Source organism: Mus pahari, chromosome 9 (assembly GCF_900095145.1).
Source record: "Mus pahari chromosome 9, PAHARI_EIJ_v1.1, whole genome shotgun sequence".
Taxonomy (NCBI): domain Eukaryota; kingdom Metazoa; phylum Chordata; class Mammalia; order Rodentia; family Muridae; genus Mus; species Mus pahari.
Window position 1 is genome coordinate 34,772,309 of NC_034598.1, and position 22,206 is coordinate 34,794,514.

The 22,206-nt window shown below is 46.1% G+C and overlaps 1 protein-coding gene across 21 annotated transcripts in view; it reads left to right on the forward strand.

The window, feature by feature from the left end:
* Nucleotides 1–22,206, forward strand: part of Ank3 (ankyrin 3) — a 484,298-nt gene that overhangs the window by 160,772 nt on the left and 301,320 nt on the right. For 15 of the 21 annotated variants that reach the window (XM_029542115.1, XM_029542123.1, XM_029542116.1 and 12 more), the window contains exon 1: nt 2,768–3,387. The exons of the other annotated variants lie outside the window; for them this stretch is intronic. In XM_029542115.1, coding sequence (XP_029397975.1) covers nt 3,274–3,387 — 114 coding nt within the window. In that variant the 5' untranslated portion in view covers nt 2,768–3,273. Of the gene's footprint in view, nt 1–2,767; nt 3,388–22,206 lie in introns of those variants that run through there. 21 annotated transcript variants of the gene reach the window in all.

The window sequence follows — 22,206 nt, forward strand, 5'->3', positions numbered from 1 at the left end:
AAGAAAGAAAGAAAGAAAGAAAGAAAGAAAGAAAGACTCAGGCTGGTGAGATGGCTCAGTGGTTAAGAACACTGACTGCTCTTCCGAAGGTCCTGAGTTCAAATCCCAGCAACCACATGGTGGCTCACAACCATCCGTAATGAGATCTGAAGTCTTCTTCTGGTGTGTCTGAAGACAGCTACAGTGTACTTATGTATAATAATAAATCTTTAGGCCAGAGTGAGCAGAGGTTTCTCAGAGACTTCAGGTTCAATTCCCAGCAACCACATGGCTCACAACCATCTGTATAACTACAGTGCATATATGTAAAATAAATAACTAAATCTTAAAAAAAAAAAACAGCCCTACTAGCCTGTGCCTTAAAATTCATTTTAGATGTGTTCCTGACTTACTAATATAAAGAAGTAGTCAATATACTTTTCCTCATTACTGTGTCGTAAAAAAAAAATCACACTACAGCCTCAGCTTCTGGTCATTTTGGAGAAGCAACGGATTCCTCTATTGGGGAGTGCCCCAGCTTGTTCTCTGTTACTGGTGGAGATCAATGTTGGTGTATTATAGCTTTGCCAGCCTCCCTTGGAAAAGTTACCTTGATCAAGGGTACGTATAAATATGCTACATTTTAAAAGTATCATTAGTGTCTATACGGGAGGAAAACAGATCCGGAAGCCAGAGGGAGAGTAGCCAGTTTTGTAGCTGGCTGCCCTCTTCAGCTGGCTGAAACTGTGTAAATATTCCTGAAAAGTGTAGGACTTAGAGAGATGCCACATGAAATGTTCACGTTATCCTTTCCTCTGCCCCACTTACATTTTCGTGGAGGGAAGACTCCTGGTGGGAAAACCTAAAATCACGAGTGTTTCCCACCAACCCAATCAGGGCTCGTCTGCTTTTGAATTTGAGTTAGAATTAACTCTGTACCTTCACAGCCTTTGTCTGCTTCTTGTTAGATAAGCTAGTCTGATAGGCAATATAGAATATAGAAAATCTATATGTGGATGTGCATGTGTTTTTGTGTGTGTGCATGTGGACAATGTGTGGATACACACACACACACACATCTTAGGTATCACCACCTCCCTTCTTAAAGGCAGTGTCTCTCATTGGCCTGGAACTGACCAAGTACACTGAGGGGGCTGGCCAGTGAACCCCTGGGGTTTGCTGTCTCTACCTCCCAACTTGGATTACAAGTGTGAGCCATCACACCTATCTACTTTGTATCCAATGTGGGTTCTGGAGACTATAGGCAGGTTTTTATGATCCACCATTTCCCCATACCTGAAATGCCTTCTTTGTGAAGATACTTCTGTGGAAATCAAGCTTGTGTGAATAAGTGTACACAGTAGGCCCTCATCTACTGTGTGACCAGGGTGCTTCTCATTTGATCTCTCTGACATGTGCCATGTACTTCTACTAAGACGAGCGGGGCTGTGGGCCCTGCATCTTCCAAGTCCTGGAACCTGCCTGGTGGGTCCTTTAGCACTGCCTGGCAATGTCTAGAGGACCTTCCCTGGAAGGGAGGGACCTTTGATATCTCTAGCACAACAATCTGTGGATATTCCTGCTAAATGTTCCACTCAGTGCTCTAGGCATAAACCAGGTGCCAAACAGCTGTGTGGAACCCCACCCCAAGCCCCACAATGCCGTGGGCTTAGTGACCCATCCGTTGTGCAGCTCAGGGCTTCTTCCTCAAAGCCCGATGCATCCACCTTCCAAGGTAAGGGCTGCTGTTCTCAGACCATACTAGGGAGCCTCTTTCTATTCCTCTTTCTTGGTGATACGGAGATATCTTAACTTGAGCCCACAGGCTTTGGGCCCAGTCTAGCATTTCAGGTGTTTCCTGCTAAAACTGTCAATGTCAGTGCTGGTGTGTGTGTGTGTATGTGTGTGTGTGTGTGTGTGTGTGTGTGTGTGTGTATGCACCTGTGTATGTCTGTGAGTGTGTGAGTGTGTCTGTGTGTGTGTCAGTGTGTGAGTGTGTATGTATATATATGTATGTATGTGTGTGTCAGTGTATGTGAGTGCCTGAGTGTTTGAGTGTGTCTATGTGTGTGTGTGTCAGTGTGTGTGAGTTCATGAGTGTGTGTATGTGTGTGAGTGTTTGAGTGTGTGTGTCAGTGTGTATATATGTGTTTGTATGTATGTATGTGTGTGTGTGTGTGTGTGTGTTTAATTCCCTACTTAGGAAATCTCTTCCAGTGCACACTCAGAAGATCCCAGGCATCTCTGAGCCATGCTCCTGCCTCACTACTCACAATGAATATTCAGAGGCTGCAGTCACCAAGGACTCAGGTCCTACTACAATGAGCCCTAGCATGAAAGCCACCAGGAAACACTGATGACAGCCCCCTGCCCTGCTCTCTGCCCCTCACACTGCAGTAGAGGAGAGTGTCCTGGGGAACCTCTGAATCGGGCATCTGTCCCTCCCAACAGTGGGCTCACGCCTTTCTGGATAGTGTGTTGTCACGAGCATGTTGTTTTACAAAGACAACAGACCCTTCTGTACTCCTCTGCACAGAATGCATCAGGACTAACTGGGCATAATGGATGCCCTGTTGAGAGCAGCAGTGCATGCATTGTTTGCCTGAAAATTCTCTCAGCGTCTCCCTGGGAAAACGTGGCTGATTTATTTTATATTTTTCGCCACCATCAGCAGTTGAACTCAAGCTGCTCCGTTCTCTGAAGGGTTAATTTTCGCTCGGTGCGGATCTAGGCTGATGGATAAATTGCAGCTCTCTCTCTCTTCTCTCTCTTCTCTCTCTCTCTCTCTCTCTCTCTCTCTCTCTCTCTCTCTCTCTCTCTCTCTCTTTTTGTGGAGGATTCTGAAGCCGTTTCTTCAGGATTAGTGCTGGCTTCTCGGCTGCCGCATGTGGGGTGACTCGGAGCTTTCTCCTTTACAAGAGCCACCCTTTGCAGCATTCCCCCTTTGGAGGAACCACTTAGACACTTCCAGCTGGTGGCAGGGGATGCGGCCATAACACAGCTCCTCCGGTCCCAGCTGCCTCCACTACAGCCTCTGCACCAGGATGGCTGCGCTCTCCTCCAGAGGAGAAGGCTCAGCAAGGTGTAGGATAAGATCCGGCCCCTGCTGTGGTGGGTTTTGAAAGCTGCAGTTTCCCCGGCATCTCTGCCTCTCTGCCTCTCGGATGCTTTTCTGCTCAGGCTTCTCTTCTGCGAGGGCTATGCTGCTCTATGCCTGATTAGAGGTACCCAAGGAGATCACCTTTTCCAGAGAAAGCTCTGCACGCTTGAGACAGGGTCTTTTTCAAATGCATTATGGCTCATGCTGCCTCCCAGTTAAAGAAAAACAGGGATCTAGAAATCAATGCGGAAGAAGAGACTGAGAAAAAAAGGAAACACCGCAAACGGTCCCGGGATCGCAAGAAAAAGGTAGCTATGTGTGCCATGGCCTCTCATCTTTGTGTATGGATCTCCTTCGACATCAGTGGCAAGCATGGAGAGATCTTTTCACATACAGCATAGAGCAGAGACTGGGAGTAGAGATGGGGGGCTATTGGTGAAGCATGGTCACAGGCTGGGCTTGGGCCAGGGATGCTTTTCTCTGAGGGGGCTGGGGGGTATGATTGCAGGGCTCTGCAGAAGGTGCGCCTCACTTTTCAGAGGCTCTGGCACGTTTGTACAACACACAAGGGTGTTGTCAAGGAGTTAAAGTTACTTTCTTTGCAGCTGGGTCAAGGTTAAATTGACTGCAGGTGACTTGTGTTTTCGGGAGAGCCTGCCTTTGTACTTCTTAGAGGTCCCTTGTGCGGGGGGGGGGGGGGGGCAGGGGGGAGAAGGAGCTTTGTGTTGGAAGTGTGTCACATGTGTGCTCATCTTGGGCAGCTTTGTGACCTCAAGCTGGTTCCTGTTCTGCCTTCTTGCTGTCCTTGGGCCTCTTATCTCTAGGAGGCATTTCTTTTCAGCTGGGGTTCTGCCATGGAAATGAGCTACTAGAAATAACTTTTTTGTGTGTGGTTAAATAGAACTGAAATCAGAGGTTTGGGTCTTACCTGCTGGGCAAGAGTGATCCTAAATGCAGGATTCCCTGTGACATGGGGGTGGAGGAGAGAGCCCTGCAGCCTTTATCACGGATGGCCTGAGATCAAAGCCCTGATGGGGCACTGTGTACCCCCTTCTGATGTCTAGAACTAGGGGAGAGGGAGACACAGGAGAGAGATTCTGGGCCAGTGGTATATTTCATTGCAGCTAAAGATTTCTTACTATTTGATAGCTTTGCCCTTTAAGATGACTCCTGGGTACCGGCTGCTCTGTGATGCTCCAGAGGACTTTCCCTGCATGGCAATTAATAAAATTTGACCAAAACCCAGTGATCTGAATATAGAAGTCAGTCATAAAGCATTTTGATGTGTCTTTGTGTGAATACCCCAAGGAAAAGGAAGCTTTTCTATAGTTCTCTGCCTTGATCTGTCTGCTTTACAAATGACATGCAAATTCCATCCATCTAATCTACCTCTCTTCAAGGGAGAGATGGTGATCTGGCTGGGGCATCTTTGAGGTTAGAAGTAGGCCCTCTGCCTTTTGAGAGGGAACAGCCTGTAGGAGATAGGATTCGGAGGGCTGCGGTGGTTTTGCGGCAAGATGTTACATTTGCACAATTTCCCTTGGGGTGTTGGTGTAAATAAACTCCTTGGCTCTGCTGTCATAAAAGTACAAACTTGGGGTAAGGAATTCTGTGATGGTTCCTTTCAAAACCTCATATAGCAGAATTGGGAGATGACCGTGGTTTGCTAGGCTCTAGTCTTGCTTTATTCTATGAGGTTCAGCTAGGAGAAGGTCAGTATGGATGGCCTCTTGCCAAGTAGCCCTGCCTCCACTCCCTGATGCTAAATGGCGTTCCATGACACCAAGGTACAGGGATTTTTTTTCTCTTTTTAATAAAGATTCAGTGTCACCCTGAAGGTTGACGGCAGGACCTATGTAGCACAATGACTGACCTGGACCCCTGTGTGACTAGGAAGCCACGCGGGGGAAGGGTGAGGTAGAGTTACTTCAGGACTCACTGAGCTGGAGCAAAAGCTTCCTGGACCAGAATGCTTTGCTAGAAGTGTAACAATCTGCCTAATGTAAATCTCTTAGCAACTGGAGGGCCACATAGCGCAATATCAATATCACCATTGTGGACAGGCAAGCTGATGTAGATACATTGTTCTCAGGATGCTCAAACAGGAGCTGCAGAAAGTGGCTCAGGAATGAAACTATCACAATGTCACAGATGTATTACCTGAAAAAGATAGACCCCATGGTCAGATTTTTTTTTTCCACCAATGGCTCTTGATGTACAGGGTTACAGTTTGATTACTTTGAAGACAAACCCCCTATCCACTTTGTATCCAAATGTAACTTTCATTCTCTGAATTGTTTGGCTTTGAGCCTCTCCGGAACCTTTTCCTAGAATTCTAATCAGGGCCGGTGCACTACTTTGGTCCTTAGGACAGAGCCTGTACCAACAGAAGGGGAAAGCTGTTTCTAAATATTGTGGTTACTTATGAGGATAGTTGTTCATAAGCAGAATTATCCTCTAGGATCTTCTAATTCTGTAAAAGCATAGTGAATACTCTCAGTCAACCCTTTATACAAAAGCTTAGGAAGTATCCAAGTTGCTGTTATATAAAAGATCCTCTTACTTAGACATCGAAAGACTTTGGTCCATGGCAAACCCGCAGTTCAGGCTTAAGCAAGCCCAAGATGACCCTGTCTTGACTTTTATGACATAGTAGCAAACATCACGAGATAAGATTAAGTATCATAGTCTAATCCGAACACCTAGGAACTGTAATGCCAGCCTGACCTCCACCGGGTTTCTTGAAGCCCAGTTAACTGCACATTTATTTTGTTTTAGATAATGTTAACTAGGAGCACACACACACACACACACACACACACACACAGGCACACTAAAAATGCTAATGAATTTGTAATTAGTTGAATTTTAATAAAGATGTTTTATTTTGGGTAACTTAAGTAGTTTTAAGTGGGTTAAAAAAGAAATGCATCTAAGAAATTCATCTTCAAGCCTTTATTGGGGGTTGAAGGTGGGGAGGCTATTGGAGACAGACCCCAGGTCCATGTACATGCTCAGAGCCCACTCTCCGGCTGAGATCTATTCAGGGCCCTCATTCTGTTTGAAGTGACTACAAGCAAAGCTTTCATGGATATTGGTTTAAAGACAGATAGTTCTTCCCATAGTTCCCTGTGGATCTTTCTGACATAGTTCTGTTTCCCTGCACACACCCCTCCCCTAATGGGCTGCTTAGGGCTTTCAGCAGAAGAAGGCAAGCCAAAGCGGGCACAATGCCCTACCTAGGTGACGCCAGGTCTCTGTTCTTGGCAGCTTGCAGAGAGAAACTATGTCACTGGCCCATAGGTGTGTGTAAGTAGAAGGCCCAACCTGCCACGGACCGCAGGAGGCATGAGCTCCCTTCTGGCAGTGCCCAGCAGTTTCTGCATGCCCCTTGCTGCCATTATCCATGTCCTCTGCATGTTCTGTCCTTCCCCTCACCCCCATGAGCAACTAGTGCATTTCTGCACTGAGAACCATCAAGAAAAATAAGTCTAATTTATGTAGTACCTTGTCACTAGACATGAATATCTGCTTGCTTATATTTACAATATCTGGTAAAACAAAAATCAAACCAAAGCAAGATAGACAAAACCCTTGAAGACTGCCTGAGGGAACACCCAACACTCATGCTCTATGGAGTTTCTTCTTTATGTCTCTGGGCATAGCTGACACAGTGCTGGGTACTGGAATGAACTGGAAATCATGTGTTGTGAGTACTATCATTTCTGATTGCTAGATGTTGAATTTGAATAATCAATAGTGAAGTAGGAATAAATTCCCACTGTTTCATTCTTACATTTCTTCATTCATTCAATCATTGTGCACGAGATGAGTTCTACCAATCAGATTTGGCAGCAGATGTTAGATACAAAGTTAAAAAAGAAAATAGTTGTAACAGTATGATAGCTCCCAAGAGAGATGAGATGAGAGATAAACCCACCTTCCATCTCCTCCTCAGGGCAGAAAAAGCACCCCCCCAAGAGCTTTACAGAGACCTCCCTACCTCAGTTTTCTAGAACGGGTTCAGAGAAGGATCTGAGCTTTGGAGGACAAGACAGGAATGTTGGGACCCCAGGGACCAAAATGGTGACCACAGGAGAAACTGCCGGGCTACCCGGAAAGCAGACAATATTTTGGAATGCTTTGGGGGAATGGAGGTCTGAATGTCTGACAGAAAAAGTCAGGAGAAAGCAGAATATGCAGACCTGTGTGTGTGTGCCGTCCTACAAGGATTGGCTGGGTTCCTGCTCCAAGGTGGCAGGGTGGCTGTTCTGGAGCAATGCATTGCTTGTCTGTGTTGTAGACGACAGCAGCAGCAGAGCAGTCAGGAAGCTGGGATGGTGATCCAGGCAGGAGATGCTGGGAGCCCAACCTGGGGGAGGGCGGGGATCTGCCAACAGAGAGGGGGTGTGGCATGCGAAAGATATTTAAGGGACGATGCAGTAGAACTTGGCAATGGCTTGTAGGTGGGAAGTGAGAAGAAATCAGATTCTAGGGAAGCTGCCAAGTTCCTGGCTCAAAGGGAGACAAAAAGAATCACAGTTCCTGGATCCAAGCCTTCACTCCCGGGCCCATTTGCTGACCAGGTACCAGGCACCAGGTGGGGCTGTCTTTGTATTGCCTGGTGGGCAAAGGCTCATTTAACATTCTCAAGGACCCGGCAGAGTGTGTGTTTTTAGTACCTCCATATTGCAGATGGAGAAACTGAGTCATAAGCCAGTAGTCTGATGTCTGGAGTTCCCACCCCTGGGTCGCAGGAAGCTCCAGTGTGGGCTGTCCAGTTCTCTTGACAGGCTGCTACATGATTGCTACCTGGCATCCATTCTGCCACTACTGGGTATACAATAGATTTGTGGGGGAGATGGCTCAGTTGCTAAAGTGCCTGTTGTATAAAGTGTGATGACTGGAGTATGGTCCCCGGCACCTACATAAAAAAGATGGGCATGGTAGCGTGTGCCTGTAATCCCAGGACTTGGAGAGGTGGGGGCAAGCAGATTGCTGTGACTCGTCGGCTAACTATCCTAGCTGAAGGTGCATTCCAGGCCACAAAATAACTTTGAAAAGAACAAAAGATTGGAGGTTCCTCAAGTATGACAAGAGAGGTTGGCCTCTGACCTCTATATGCACAAACCTGCCCACATGTGCACCCAGGTGAACACATATAGACACAAGAAGAAAAATTTAAAAGTTATAAATGGCCTTCTTTCAGAAAGGTTTGTAAGTGAGAGTGTATTGCTGATATCAGAAATCTCAATTCAGTGGGCATCTCAGAGTAATTCAGCATTTTTCGTGTGTCTTTCTTTCCCCTGGGTAATATAGTTTAAGGCTCTACTTGAAATTTCTCCCTTTTAGTGTTAATTTTGAGGTGTGTAAATGTTTTACCTGCACGTATGTCTGTGTACCATGTCTGAGGCCAAAAGAGGGCCTCAGATCCTCTCTGGAACTGGAGTTACACAGAACCACCATATAGTTGATGGGAGTGGACTCAGGGTCCTAGGAAAGAGCATCCAGTCCTAATGACTTCTGAGCCATTCGAACCCCCAAGTTCTGTATCCTTAAAATGGGTTGTTTTTTGTTTTTGTTTTGTTTTGTTTTTAACACTGCAAATGGAAGTTACCAACACAAGGGCTTCAAAGACACACCAGCTTAACGGCCTCTCAGGAGTGTGCACGCGCCTGTACCACGTCAAAGGGATTCTAAGAGATTAATGTTTTATCTCTCTTCTCCATGGCATGGATATTATTTTTATCTTCATTTGTTCATAAAAGGATTTGCCTAATGTCTTGTAACTAGTTCGTGCTGGACGTAAACTTCTTGTGTAAGGTCAAAGCGATGAAGGGCTGAGAACCGACTTCAGAATACATGAACTGTGTGTCTCTTGCTGGGATGTCTCATGCGTCTTGACACATTACAGTTTCCCTCGTACCTAGCCAAGCTGGCGTTTATGTCGTAAGGTGCTGGATTGTGCGTTCATCCTGCAACTGGGCTTTTACAGGATGTGATTGCTCAGACCCTCAGGAGCTTGTCCTGTTTCCTTATTTATCAAGAAGAGAGATCCCAGGTCTCTGGGGGACCCCATTCTCTCTGTTGCTGAACTTGAATGCTGAGCTGTGATATGTGTTTTCATGTGTAGTTTATCCAGAAGACTACATTCTTTGAGGCCAGGTGATAACAATTGGCTATAAAGAACTGAGTCTTGCTGCATCAGAGGATGGGGTCAGTTGGCAGATAGAGGACTGAATGGGTGAATGGACAGTAAACCTGTGTAATGATCATGAGCACAGAATGGAGGCTAAGGTTATTCGAGGTTGGATGCTGGCATTATCACTATGACCTTGAGCCTCAACCTCTTCATCTGCAACCTGTCTGTCATCGTAGCGTGTGTGTGAGTGTGTGTGCATGTGTGCGTGTGTATGTGTGTGTGTTAGCCACAGGCCACAGGGAGAGTTAGTGAATGTCATGAGAGCACAACAGATGAACCACATAGAGTTGGCTGTTGCTGCCGTTGAGAACGTTCAGGACAGAAAAAATAAACTACATCACTCGAATCCGGCACTTTCAGGAGTTATACCCATTAACTCCCAGAACCTGACAGTTCAGCTCCTGGGGAACATCTTGCAGAACACAGAGGGGTGCTTAACACCCTCCTAGAAAGCCTGCCAGCCTTTGCCCTGGACTGGCACCCCATTATTCTGGGGACACAGAAGATATCTGCATTAAGACTTGTCAGCCAGCAGGCTGGTTTCCCGACCTCACTCATACCATGTTACTATCTTTCCTCTATCGTTTTCTCTCATCTGTTCATTCAGAGCACTGTGCTCTCTTTCGCTATTGATCAGCTATATGGTGAGTGATGCAAAATCATATTAGATATAAGTGATACATTTATTAATAGGTCGGAATGTGTTATATAAACTCAGAGGTTTAGGGCTTTCCCTACCACGGTTTGTTTTTGGTTTTTTTGTTTTTTGTTTTTTTTTTTCTCCCCCAAGATAGGGTTTCTCTCTGGAGCTCTGGCTGTCCCGGAACTCCTTTCGTAAACCTTGAACTCAGAGATCCACCTGCCCCTCTGCCTTCCCAGTGCTGAGATTAAAGACATGTGCCACGATACCCAGCTTTTTATTTTTTTATATTTTTTTAAAGGTGCTTTTTGTTAGTTCTTTGGGAATTTGAGTTTTGAGCATATTCACCCCTCCCCCAGCTCCTGCCCTATCTATTCTCTCCGTCCACCCAACTCTGTGACTTCTTCTTTCCTTCCCCCCACCCCCCACCTGTCAAGATCAGTCTCTGCTTCCCATCCATACATAGATGTGTGGCTGTCCCATGGAGTGTGGTCAGCTTACCAGTGGCAACACTCTTAAAGACACTGATGTTCCCCTCTTCCAGCAGCTAGATCGCCAGGAGCTCCTTGGCCAGTGGTGCGACCTTCCTGTTCCATGCTGGGATTTGGTCTGGCCCAAGCTTGCGCATGACTTGAGAATCCCATAATAGTCACTGTGAGTTCACACGTGTAGCTGCCTGTTGCAGGAAATATTTAAACAAATGAACCTGCCAACTCTCCATCGGGCCGGATGACTTTCCTGTGTTCCTGCTGGCCCGCCAATGCTCCAGCCACGCCGGATCACAGGGCTCCTGCCAGGCCATCTCTCCAGCATGGGCCCCAGAGTTCCTCTCGATACCACGCAACATGTCATGCACCCCACAGTCAGCCCTCTCAACACCTAATTACCTGGTAGAATCAAGACTCTTAAAGCTTAATTAACCAATCAGGTTTATGTATCAATAATATCACAATTTACAAGATGCCAATACAATAATTTCAGAGCTAATTGATAATGATAAAAGCTTTATCCCAATATTCCTAACCTTGTGAAATCATAGCTACTTGTGGCTGGTAAATGCCATGTGGGTTCACATCCACAGCCATCTTCCTTCTCCTCCCTGTCTCTGTAACTCTTAGCTCTACCTACCTTTTCCCTGTCTAATATAGGCCTCCTTGGCACTAATGTAATTGGACAGGGAAAATCCTGCGATGGCTGCCCTGCTGTGTCCTATACCTGTTCACTGCCTCTGGATCTTAGAGTCTTTCTGCTCCCAGCAATGCATTCATCTACAGGTATAACAGTGAGTCACTAGGAGTAATTTTAATATTTTGCCCACTTAGAATAATGTTAGTAGATTCGCCCTGAAACCTATGACTTGTTTAGCTACTTATTCTTGACGCAACAATGGTGCCAAGTATGGGTTTCATCCTGTGGAGTGGAATTTAAGTCCAATCAGAAAGTGGTTGGTTGCTCCCATGGTGTTCATGCCAGTATTACACCTGTGAGTGTGTCTTGCCAGACCAGTGTTATCGTAGCTCCGTGAGTCCCACTGTAGCTGTTGATAACCATTTTTTTTTCCTTTCAATTCCCCTTCAGGCCTGTAATGTTTTTTTGTATGCTCATTTTCCTTTTTGTAATATGATGCATCTATAATCTGTGTATATTGCTTTCTGGAATCTCAGCACAGAAAAATGTTCACTTTTCATCAGTTTTCTTAGGGAGATTTCAGCGGCAGGTAAGTGTGTTTTGACCCTATCACATTTTACTTGCATCTATCGATTCATGTAATAAAACCATCAGTGGAGTGTGGGGGCCCACACCTTTAACATCAGCACTCCAGAGGCACAGGAGTGAGTGCTAGTGCAGCCTGGGCTGTATAGTGAGTCCCTGGGCTTGGTACTGGTTTCACAAAGGAGGGACTTCTAGACCACCCTCCCCCTTCTCCCACTTAGATAGAGCTTGACTTTATCTACCTAGACAGATAAAAGATTATAAGCAATCAAAGAAATAAGTTTTTTTTTTTGGACTTCCTGTGTGCTCAGGACCTTTTGAATTCTTCATAGTCTTCATGTTTATGACAGTGCTGTAAGAACGCGGTGTAATCCATGTATTCAGAGGTCAACACCTTCACAGCCTGCCCTGGGTCTGTGCCATTCTCAGTCCCTTGTTAAGGCTGTCACAACCTCAGGTGAGATTTTTCGTAGGGTCTCTACTAATGGGTGTCCAGGGTAAACCCAACATCAAGAAAATAATGATCCCTTTTTGAGAAACTAAAAGTTAAATGACTTAGGAGTTGAAATTTGTATTTATCCTTGATGTCTGCATGCAAAGGCCTAGAATTGTATAAACAACTGTCCTTTCAGATAATGCAGTTATACATTTAAAGTAGTGTTTACGTGGACTCTAGTCACTGAGAAGTGTTTATTTATAGACGTTGATGTGATGAAAGGGGAATGCCTGTATACGTCGTGATAGCGTGCTAATTTCATTCTGAAGAAGCCTTTGCCTTGAGAGAGAACTTTTGAGAACCAGTAGCTCCTCATAGCTTCACTCAAATTGGAACTCTTCTGGTCTGTGTGCATTAAAAGAGAGCAAAGCAGTAGAACCCCACTTTGAATCTTCAGCACATAGTCAGGGTTTTATCCTGAGCCCTGTCGGGTTCTTGGAAGATGTTGGGCCGTTGGTGAGTCTCCTGTGTGGACCACATAATAAAGATGGATGAGAGAGAGGAGGGATGGAGGGAGGGAAGGAGAGAGGGAGGGCGAGACAGAGGGGAGGGGGGAGCAGGCCATGGGGGCAGTAGGAAGGAAATTAGTCTAGAATGTTCTAGGTCCTAAAGGTATATAGACACATTTGTCACCTGCATGGAGATGTCTCTACAGACCCTGCGACTTCATCCAAACGGTAGTATTTTATTCCGGTGAAATGTAGTTTTGTAAGAAGTCTAAGAAGGACAAGGGAGATGGTTCAGTGGGCAAAGTGCTCGCCTCACAAGAGGGAGAAGCTGAGTTTCCATCCCCAGAATGCACCTAGCACTCTCTCAAGGGGATGGGGGAGAGAGACAAGAATCCCAGCAATTCAGGCCAGTTAGCCTAGCATATGCAGTCGGGGAAGAAGAGAAGAGACTGTGACTTAAGCAAAGGAGAGGACCGGTACCCATGGTTGTTCCCTGACCTCCACCCTATAGAACACACACACACACACACACACAGAGAGAGAGAGAGAGAGAGAGAGAGAGAGAGAGAGAATAAAACCAGAAATCCATACAGTTGAACGTCTGAAAGCATGGTTAATTTTAAGAGGACCAGGACATTAACAAGGCATGTAAACGGGTGGTATAGAGAGAGAGGCATGGGACTGGGGGTTGAGTAAGTATCACTCACTGTGACCAAGGCTGGATGTTAGTTCACAGTGAAGCTGCTATCGATTGGTGACGAGGCCTGGAACGGCACCTCTTTGGGTGTCAGTTCCCATATTGATCAACGGGGATATTTGTTATTTTAGTAGAGACACGGTAAGTAAGGCAGCTCATGTTGCCAGCTTCCTGGAATCCGGGGAGCTGCTTAGCAAGGTTCCCAGCCTCTTTTCCTGTCACATGGTCTTAAATGGAACTGAGCAGCTACAGCCAGAGAAAGGGGGAGGAACTCTAAGAAAACCCGAGAATGCCTCTGAGCTCCCCTGCAGCTCACAAACAGTTGTTATTACTCACTGTTAGTACTCACTGAATTGACTGGTGAATGACACTGTATAAATACATCACTGACCCCACACAGCATTTTAGTGCCACAGGTTAGCTCTTCGGACACTCTTCCCTTGACCCTCGGGGAATTAAATCCACCATTCTGAGAACTGCTCCCAAAGACTCCTCCTGTGTTAACTACACTTTGCATTCATGACCCTGTGTCGGCATGGTCACCTTTGTAGACATTCAAGAGTGCTCAAGAGCCATATGCATGGGGACTGGCAAGATGACTCAGCAGGTAAAGGCACTTGTCTCCAAGCCTGACAACATGGGTTCAATCCTTGGGACCCACATAGTAGAAGAATGGAAAACGGACTCCCTCACGTTGTCCTCTGATCTACACAAATGTGCTATGGTGCATCCCCTACACACAAATCAACATTTTTTTTAAAGAACTGTGTTTACGGGCAAACGACTCCCTGCGCAAGTGGCCTTTATTTTGCAAATTGAGCCAGATTTCTGTTGACATATTTATTTGTTAAAGGTAGCTCCTCGGGCTGTGTGACCCTTCACTGTCTACAAGGCATGTAATGCATATGTGTGTGTACACATTTGCATATGCATATTTACTTGTATAGGAGTCATTACCAGTTTTCCACCCCCTGTATAATGGCCACAGTAGAGTTAACGTAGCAGTTTGACGCTCATTGCGAGCTGAAGGGAGAATGAATGATCTGACCTGCGTCATGCCTAGCTCCAGAACATGTAGTAATCTGTGGGCTACCCTAATCAGCCTAACCAGTTCTACCAAACTCCTAAGGTGCTGTGCTCTACGGCTTCCGTTTTAGTCAACTGTCTGTTGCTGCGTGGTCCAGAGCAACTCAGGAAAGAAAAAGTTTCCTCTTAACAACCCTTGGGTCAATGTCCATACGTGAGGGAAGTCAGGTCGGGAACTCAAGGCAGGAACCTGGAGGCAGGAACCTGGAGGCAGGAACTAAAGCAGAGGCCATGGAGGAGTGCTGATTACGGGCTTGTTCCCCAACACTTGTCCGTCTTGCACCACCTAGGACCACCTGCCCAGGAATGGTATCACCCCAAGTGAACTGGGCTCTCCCTACCTCATCAATTAGTAATTAACTTAATACCCCCACAGACTTGCCTACAGGTGAATCTTATGGAGACATTTTCTCATGTAAGGGTCCCTCTTCCCAGAAAGAAGACATAGTCTTATCATTTTACACCCATGACTCTTTTTTTTTTTTTCTATATATAAAGAACTCAGAGGGAGCATGTGGCATAGAAATTGCCCCTTCCTTTATTAATTGATCCCTAAGTCATTGACCTAAGAGGGCCAGATTGGACATGTGAAGTGAATCAGTGTGTGGAGTTCTTGTGACTACGAAGGTTTACAATTTCCTGTTTAGGAGAATCAGGCCTAGAATGGTCCAGCGTGTTACCTTATGTGCCCTAACTCATTGCTGTAAAGGGGAAATTCAAGCCTAGCTGAGCCCCTCTTCCCATCCTGGGCCTTTCCCACCACCCTGCACCTACTAGCGTGGTCTCATGTCACTTCTGGGAGCACGTCTTCTCGACGGCCAGTCATAGCGTGCCATGCTGGGGACCTTTGCTTGAGACCCTCCCACCCACCTTTTATCCCTATCTCCTGGGGACATGACAAAGTGAGACATTGTGAATGAAGGCTGACAACTTGATGTTACTTCAAATCATCTTCTCTTCATTCTTTGCAAATCCATTTTTCCTGAAGAAGGCTGTATTCCTAACAATGATAAAGAGCGGTACATGCTACGGATCCCTAAAGTATTTTTGTTGTTTTTTTGTCTTTTTGTTTTTTGAAACGTAGTAGCAAATAATTTTGCATAGCTGACTGGCTCTTTCGGTTCTTCTTTAATAAGTCTTATTTCCATGTTTTCCATGTTCTTCCATTTTATCCTGATTGTTCGATGAAATGACTAGCGTCTGTTAAAACTCAATTCCAGTGGGGTTTGTCAAACATTCCTAATTTTCAGCATTAAAAAAAAAAAAAAATCTCCTGACCTTATTGTTGGTCTTAGCTTCCCCTTAACTGTGAGAACAGCGGACACGAACAAGGTCTAATTTTAGGGAAATTAGAGAGATTAGCTAAGACAGTAGACATAAATACTCCAAATTAATGGCTTGTAGGTTCTGTTAGCAAACTCGGCTTGAAATCTTAGGAAACCCACCAGCAAATGTTAGGCTCGATGTTTAGTAATATGATTGACAGACTACCAAAGGCTATTGTTTCCATTCATGCTTGAATAAATCTTGTAAGAAAGCTGGACCTATTCCCATTTTGGGGGAGAGAAAGAGAAGAAAAGAGGAAGGAAAAACTGAGTCTTGGAATCTGAATTTATCAATGATAGACAAAACATAATGGCAGAACTCAAACCCTTGGCCTTGAGAGTACAGGGCATCCCATCTGAGTTCTGCTTCACTATTCTAGTGACAAGATTTTCACAGACAGAGGAGAGGTCATCCACTCCGGTTGTTTGGGGGTTTGTTTCCTAATCAGTTTCATGGCATTCATATGCCTCTAAGCATCGATGATAACTCATTACACAATGGATAGCTCAAACGGTGCCTTTTAAGTAATGGCACATGGCCTGAGCTTTGGGCTTTCAATCTGCGTTGCAAAAGGGACATTAAACATTATTGCCAAGTGCAGAGCCATTTGAATTGGGGAGTTGGGGGGTGGGAAGAGAGAAAATACAAATGCCAGTTGGACAAAGGCCAGCTGGACAAAGGCCAGCTGACGTTGGGAGTGTGGAGTTCTGGTCTAGGAGACGCCGAGAGGAGGTCCAAAGGTGAAGAAATCATGTTGTTCATAATAATCATTCTCCTCTTCCTCCTTTTGGCCACAGGATTGGGTCAGAGGTGAGGAGACAGGATGTGCTTGAAGTGAGCAGGGCTTCTAAAGTCACAGGGCATCCTCACTGCTCCGTCCCTCTCCCTGAGAACCTGGCCTGCTGTCCCCAGGCATGGTGGTACAGCCACCACAACCTGATTCAATATGGCTTCAGCGTGTCTGCTTAAACCTGTCGGTACAGTAGCCTGCCTTTCAGTAACAGGAAGATAACCATATCGATGTTGAAAATGGCTAAATGTAATTAATATCTGCCCTTTGAAGCATGGCTTTTATTAAAGACCCCCCTGCTTTCCATGCTGGTTCAGCTGGAGTCACCCTCTGCTCTCAGAAAACAAATGCGTCTGTTATGCACATTTATTCCAAATGGTGCTGATGTGTTAATGCCGGGAACCTGGGCTCACGAGGGTCACGGAATCACTTGTCTTTATTACTGGAGAACTGGTGATCCGGATAATCTTCCTCAGTTCCGCTCACTGGTTCAGTTCAGAAGGCTCTGAGTGTGCCTTGTCTTGTCTGAAATTGGATCTTGGATCGGGAATGGATTTTTAAAATGTGTTTGGGGCTAGAGATGTAGTCGGTGACAAGAATACTTGCTTACCATGCACAAGGCCCTAGGTTTGAACCTGGGGACTACATAAAAAGTATGTGTGTGCATTCATTTGTGTATGTGTGTGCGCATGTGTGTATGTGTGCATGTGTACATGTATATATGTGTGATTGTACATGTATGTGTGTGTATATGCATGTATGTATGTGTACATGTATATATGATTGTGCATGTATGTGTGTATATGTGTGTGCATGCATGTTTGTGTGCATGTATGTGTGTGTATATGCATGTGTGTATGTGTGCATGTATGTGTGTATGTGTGTGTGTGTGTGTGTGTGTGTCCTCATTCCCAGCTGATTCTGTTAGGACCTAGCCAATGGGAACCACAGTCTCCCTTTCCCACAATCCTGCCACTGACACAGCATGACTTCCTCTCGCTGCGGGTGTCTTAGCCCAGATATCTGTCAGTGTCAGGCCTCCTGTGGAAGGGCCTTGTCTTTAGAAGCTGATGACTAGATTTTATACACCATCTCCCAGTGCATTTTCTACACAATAGGATGGACTAACAATGCGGGCATCTGCTTGGTGTGTGATAGGCGTCCTGGTTTTATGTCCTTTCTGGTGGATTAGTCAGGGTTTGGCTTGTGGCAGAGACAGGGAGAGCACTCTTACATCCATTTGCCATTCTGGGCTTTGACCTGTTTTCCTGAAGCTTCATTTCAGCTTTAGTGGGACCTAAATTATTAATACAATCTGGGCTCTGCCTGTTCAGATAGCCTAATCTGCCCCGTCTTTACTTTTGGTATTGTTGGTGTTGGTGTTGGTGGTGGGGTTTTGTTTGTTTGTGTTTTTTTGGTTTTTGAGGGTTTTTTGTTTGTGTTTTGTGGTTTGGTTTTGTTTTGCTGTTGAGAATCTCTGTAATAATAAGAAAAGTAATATTTGGAGGTTCCTGTCCAATGAGACAAGGGCCTGGGTAAGACCTGTGGACCTAGGTCTGGAATTGAAGTTCTTCCTTCTCTGTGGCATCTGAGGTCAACGACTAAGCCTGCCTGAGCCTCTGTGGCTTCAGCTTACCCACTTACCACCTACCACAAAGAGATGCCGGAGACACTAAACTGGATTGAGTCTCAAGTGGCCAGCACAAGGCCGTGACTCACTCAACACAAGTCCCTCCCACGGCTCATTCTTTGCTTCCTCCCCACCCCCACCAGCATCAGAGAGATGAGACCTTGTTTTCTGCCAAGCATAGTTAGTGCGGGTTATCTGTTAAAGTGGGAAAGGGCATTTGCTGGAGCGAATCAGAGCAGGAGGCCAATGAATAGTAACTGAGAAGATCGTGTGTAGGTGCTGCTGTTTGGGGGAATATTCCAAATAGGGCAGCTTAAGCCATGGGAGCAGTATGAACTGTGGAGACATCGCTCTGGTTCCAAGGAGGTTCTTGGCTTTTCATGATGCCCAGAGCCATGGTTGATCCTTGTACACACAATTGGGCTCCATCAGAAATACCTCTCCCAGCAGCGTGGATAGTCACAGTGCCCCTTGCCCTCTGCAGACCTTCGGGGTTTACGGTCCAGCCCCTCCTGAGAGCCTCCCCGTGGCCATTGCTGCAGGATTCAGGGTAAAGTCCACTTGCAAGAAGCGCACCTGCTTAGTTCTATCGATTCTCAGTGGAACTTTAGAGATTGTGTCTCATATGCGGTTTCCAGGGACCACTGGAGGGACCTACGCAGCCCTCAGAGAGATGGGGTTTCTTGCTGAACAATAACTGTCAATCAGAGAAAACATCTATGACATGCCTAACAGCCTCTAGGACCCGTTTGACCACTTCTGTTTGCTGCTCAATCTGTTATGATTTGAAAGAGGGTTCTTTCATGTATCAGACATCCAATGGAGAAACAACAGGCGAACGGCTGTTAAATATTTCCAATGAGATCTTTGTGTTTGTGTGTGTGCGCATACACAGGTAGATCCGAAGTCAACCTTGGTGTCCTTCTTAGATATTGTCCACCATGGTTTTTTGTTTGTTTGTTTGTTTGTTTTTGAGCCAGGGTTTCTTGTTGGCCTGAGGCTTGCTGATTGAGCTAGACTTAGTGTCCAGTGAACCCCAGAAGTTCTCCTTCCTCAGTCTCTGCTGCGCTGGGATTGCAGGCGTGTGCTATGGGTTCCAGGACGGAACTCAGGTTCTCACACTTGTGTGACGCGTGTGTCACGGCAGTGTGTCCTTGTGCAAGCCCTTTCTCTTCTCCTTTCCTCACCTTCCCTCCCTGACTCAAATGACCAGGTGTGTGGTTACACTGGCATCGTCTGTGTTGGATTTCTTCTCAGAGTATCTCTTGAACAGAATTCAAGAGCATACATTCATTTCAGGGAATGTGTTTCTCCAAATTGTTAATGGGTCTATAGCATTCCACTTCACAAATGTGCAAAGATGTATCCAGTTCGCTTCCTCCTTCTCCTCTTTCTCCCCTTCTTCCTGCTCTTCTTCCTCCTTTTCCTTTCCTCTTCCTCTTTCTTCTCCTTTCTCCTCTTCCTCCTCCTGTTCTTCCTCCTCCTCCTCTTCCTCCTCCTCCTCCTCTTCTTCCTTCTCCTTTCTCTGTATTTAATGGAGTCTACATTTTGTCACTGCAGAAAAATACTACCCAGGACAGTGGCATCCCATCTTTTCCGTAAGCTATGAGTTCTCTGGTTCCACTTTGCTGACTTCCTGCTAATACTTACTGATGGTCAAGGCTGGATTCTGAAGCCAGACCTAGCACTAACGGCCTCATCCCCACATGTCCACTGATGGTCCAAATGCCCCACTGCTACTGTGCTTAAACTGCATCCTACCTGCTATGCTGCAGCTCCTCCCCCACCCCACCCCCACCTCCACGTGTTTTCTTTTCTCAGTCTTAGCAGCCACCTATAACCCCAGCTGCTGAGATGGATTTCACACACCTGTTTCTAATCATCTTCATCTTAGTCATGACCCAACTGCTTAGGCTTCGAAGGCAACATAACAGATCCTTTAAGGAGTCGTAGCGTTCAGAGAAGATGCCTAAAGGAGAAAGTCCTGCCTTCATCTTGAATCTTGGCAAGACCCCTCAGTGTAAGTTGAGCTTTCTTTTTTCCTTACTAACTTCACATTGAAGACCCAGGCACAATGGTCTCAGAGTCCTGAAACAGCTCTATCGTGCCACATTCTCCTGCTGTACCACACAAGCCTTGGGCAGGGCCATGGCCCTTTCCATGGCATGGTCAGGCTGAGTGAATGAAGAACAACACTGGCAAAGCTGCTTGCCAGGGGGTGGAGTTTCCTCTCCTGCTCTCTTCAGCCCAGATGAGGATCCTTTAGGACCCTGGCTCTGCTGGTGACAGAAAAGGCTGCATGCATTATAACCTCCTGAGGTAGTGTGACAGCCTAGCCTGGCTCTCCCAGGGCTAACTTTCCCATGATGTGGGAGTTTGTGCAGAAACTGCAGTGACTGTGCCATTCTCCCAAGAGCATGTAGCAAGCCCTGCCCCCCTTATAAGGCGAGGGGTCAATCCAAGATCCCCAATGGACGGCTGAAACCACAGATGGTATCACACACATATGTATACTGTGTTGTTCTGACACATGCATAGCTATGTTAAAATTTAATTCGTGGTTTGAATACAGTAAGATTGACAACGGATAGTAAATGAGATATAATTACATGACATAAATATGCCAGCATCCCCACCCTTGCACCGCGGAGCCATTTCTAACTCAAACAAGGGCTCCGTAAACACAAACACTGTGAGTACCAAACACACAGCAGTTCGCATGATGCCTGAGAAGGGGGCGGTAATGATGGCAGGTAGCCTATACAAGGCAGATGTGATCCACTGGGGACCAGTCTCCCCTTCTGCTGGGCGCACCAGGCCTGGTCCTCAGCAGAAGCAGGGCAGCCTGAGATCTCACTACACTACCTTTGATTGAGTTCTCCACCATTTACAGTGCATGGGGTGTTTATGTGTGGACATATTTAGTACTATTTTGGCTTGGGCTGGCAAATGAAGGGTAGAAGACCGCATCTGCCCGGTACCACTGAATGAGCGACAGGGCGGGGGTGGGATTTGTACATCTCACCAGCTTCTGCAGCCCTCTCAGCTCTGCCTCTGTGACCGCCACCCACCCCTTCTGCCTCTCACTACAGGCTGCTGTCCCCTTCCCTCTGAGAGTCTTGCTAATTATCATCACTGAATATTATTTCTTCTGATTTCTCTACCATCCCTAGGCTGTTTATACACAAGCACTTCTGTCCTGACTCTCTCTCTCTCTCTTTCTCTCTCTCTCTCTTTCTCTCTCTCTCTCTCTTTGCTTTTACCCTGACTCTCTAACTCCTCGGGTCAGGTGTCTCACCTGCTGGCCCTCCTGTTTATGATTGCTTTGAACTTTGACCTTCCTATTGCCCGCCTCACCTTAGCTACAGGAAGTATACTTAAAACTTCTAAACTCACAGTCTTACAGGGCCTGGCTGGCATCTACCAGTCAATGAGGTATTTGACTCAAAAACACAGGCTCATGAGTGCTTTTGGATCTAATTATCAGGGCAAGTAAATTTAAATTTGTTTTGATTATTTGTTTTGCTCTGCCCCCCTCCTGAATTATAGGCCAGGGATGAACCCCGTGGTAGATTATTAAATCCCAAGGGGTCAGTGTATTCCTACTTGAATTCTCATGTCCCACCTAGAAAGCCTTGACTGTTGTTCATTTGGAAAGCAATGTGCTGGATCGGCTACTGTGTTCTGTGACTTCACTGTCTCGCGTGAGAGAGAATAATATTCACATCACTGAAACAAGTTGTTTTGTAGTGAATGCTGGGTTCTAAATCTCCATGGCAGGCATCACACAAATTCAATTTAATGTATTCCTGATGGTCTTTGCGGAGTACAGGCTAAAATCGATTGTTCAGTTACTTCATTAGAGCGGATAAATGGATAGCTTCATTTATTTTATGTGGGTGGAGGGGGCTAGCGTCGAACTGTACCGGATGCACACAAAGGACGAGCGCATCTGCCATGAAGGAGAGGGAGGTGTGTGGAAAATCCCCAGTCTTTGGAGTCAGGGAACCGTAGAGGGAGGAGGGAACCTCAGGGTCACTCAACCAGGGTCTCTCCTTCACCAAAGCTCAGGGAATCTTTCCTTACGTCTGCATATGA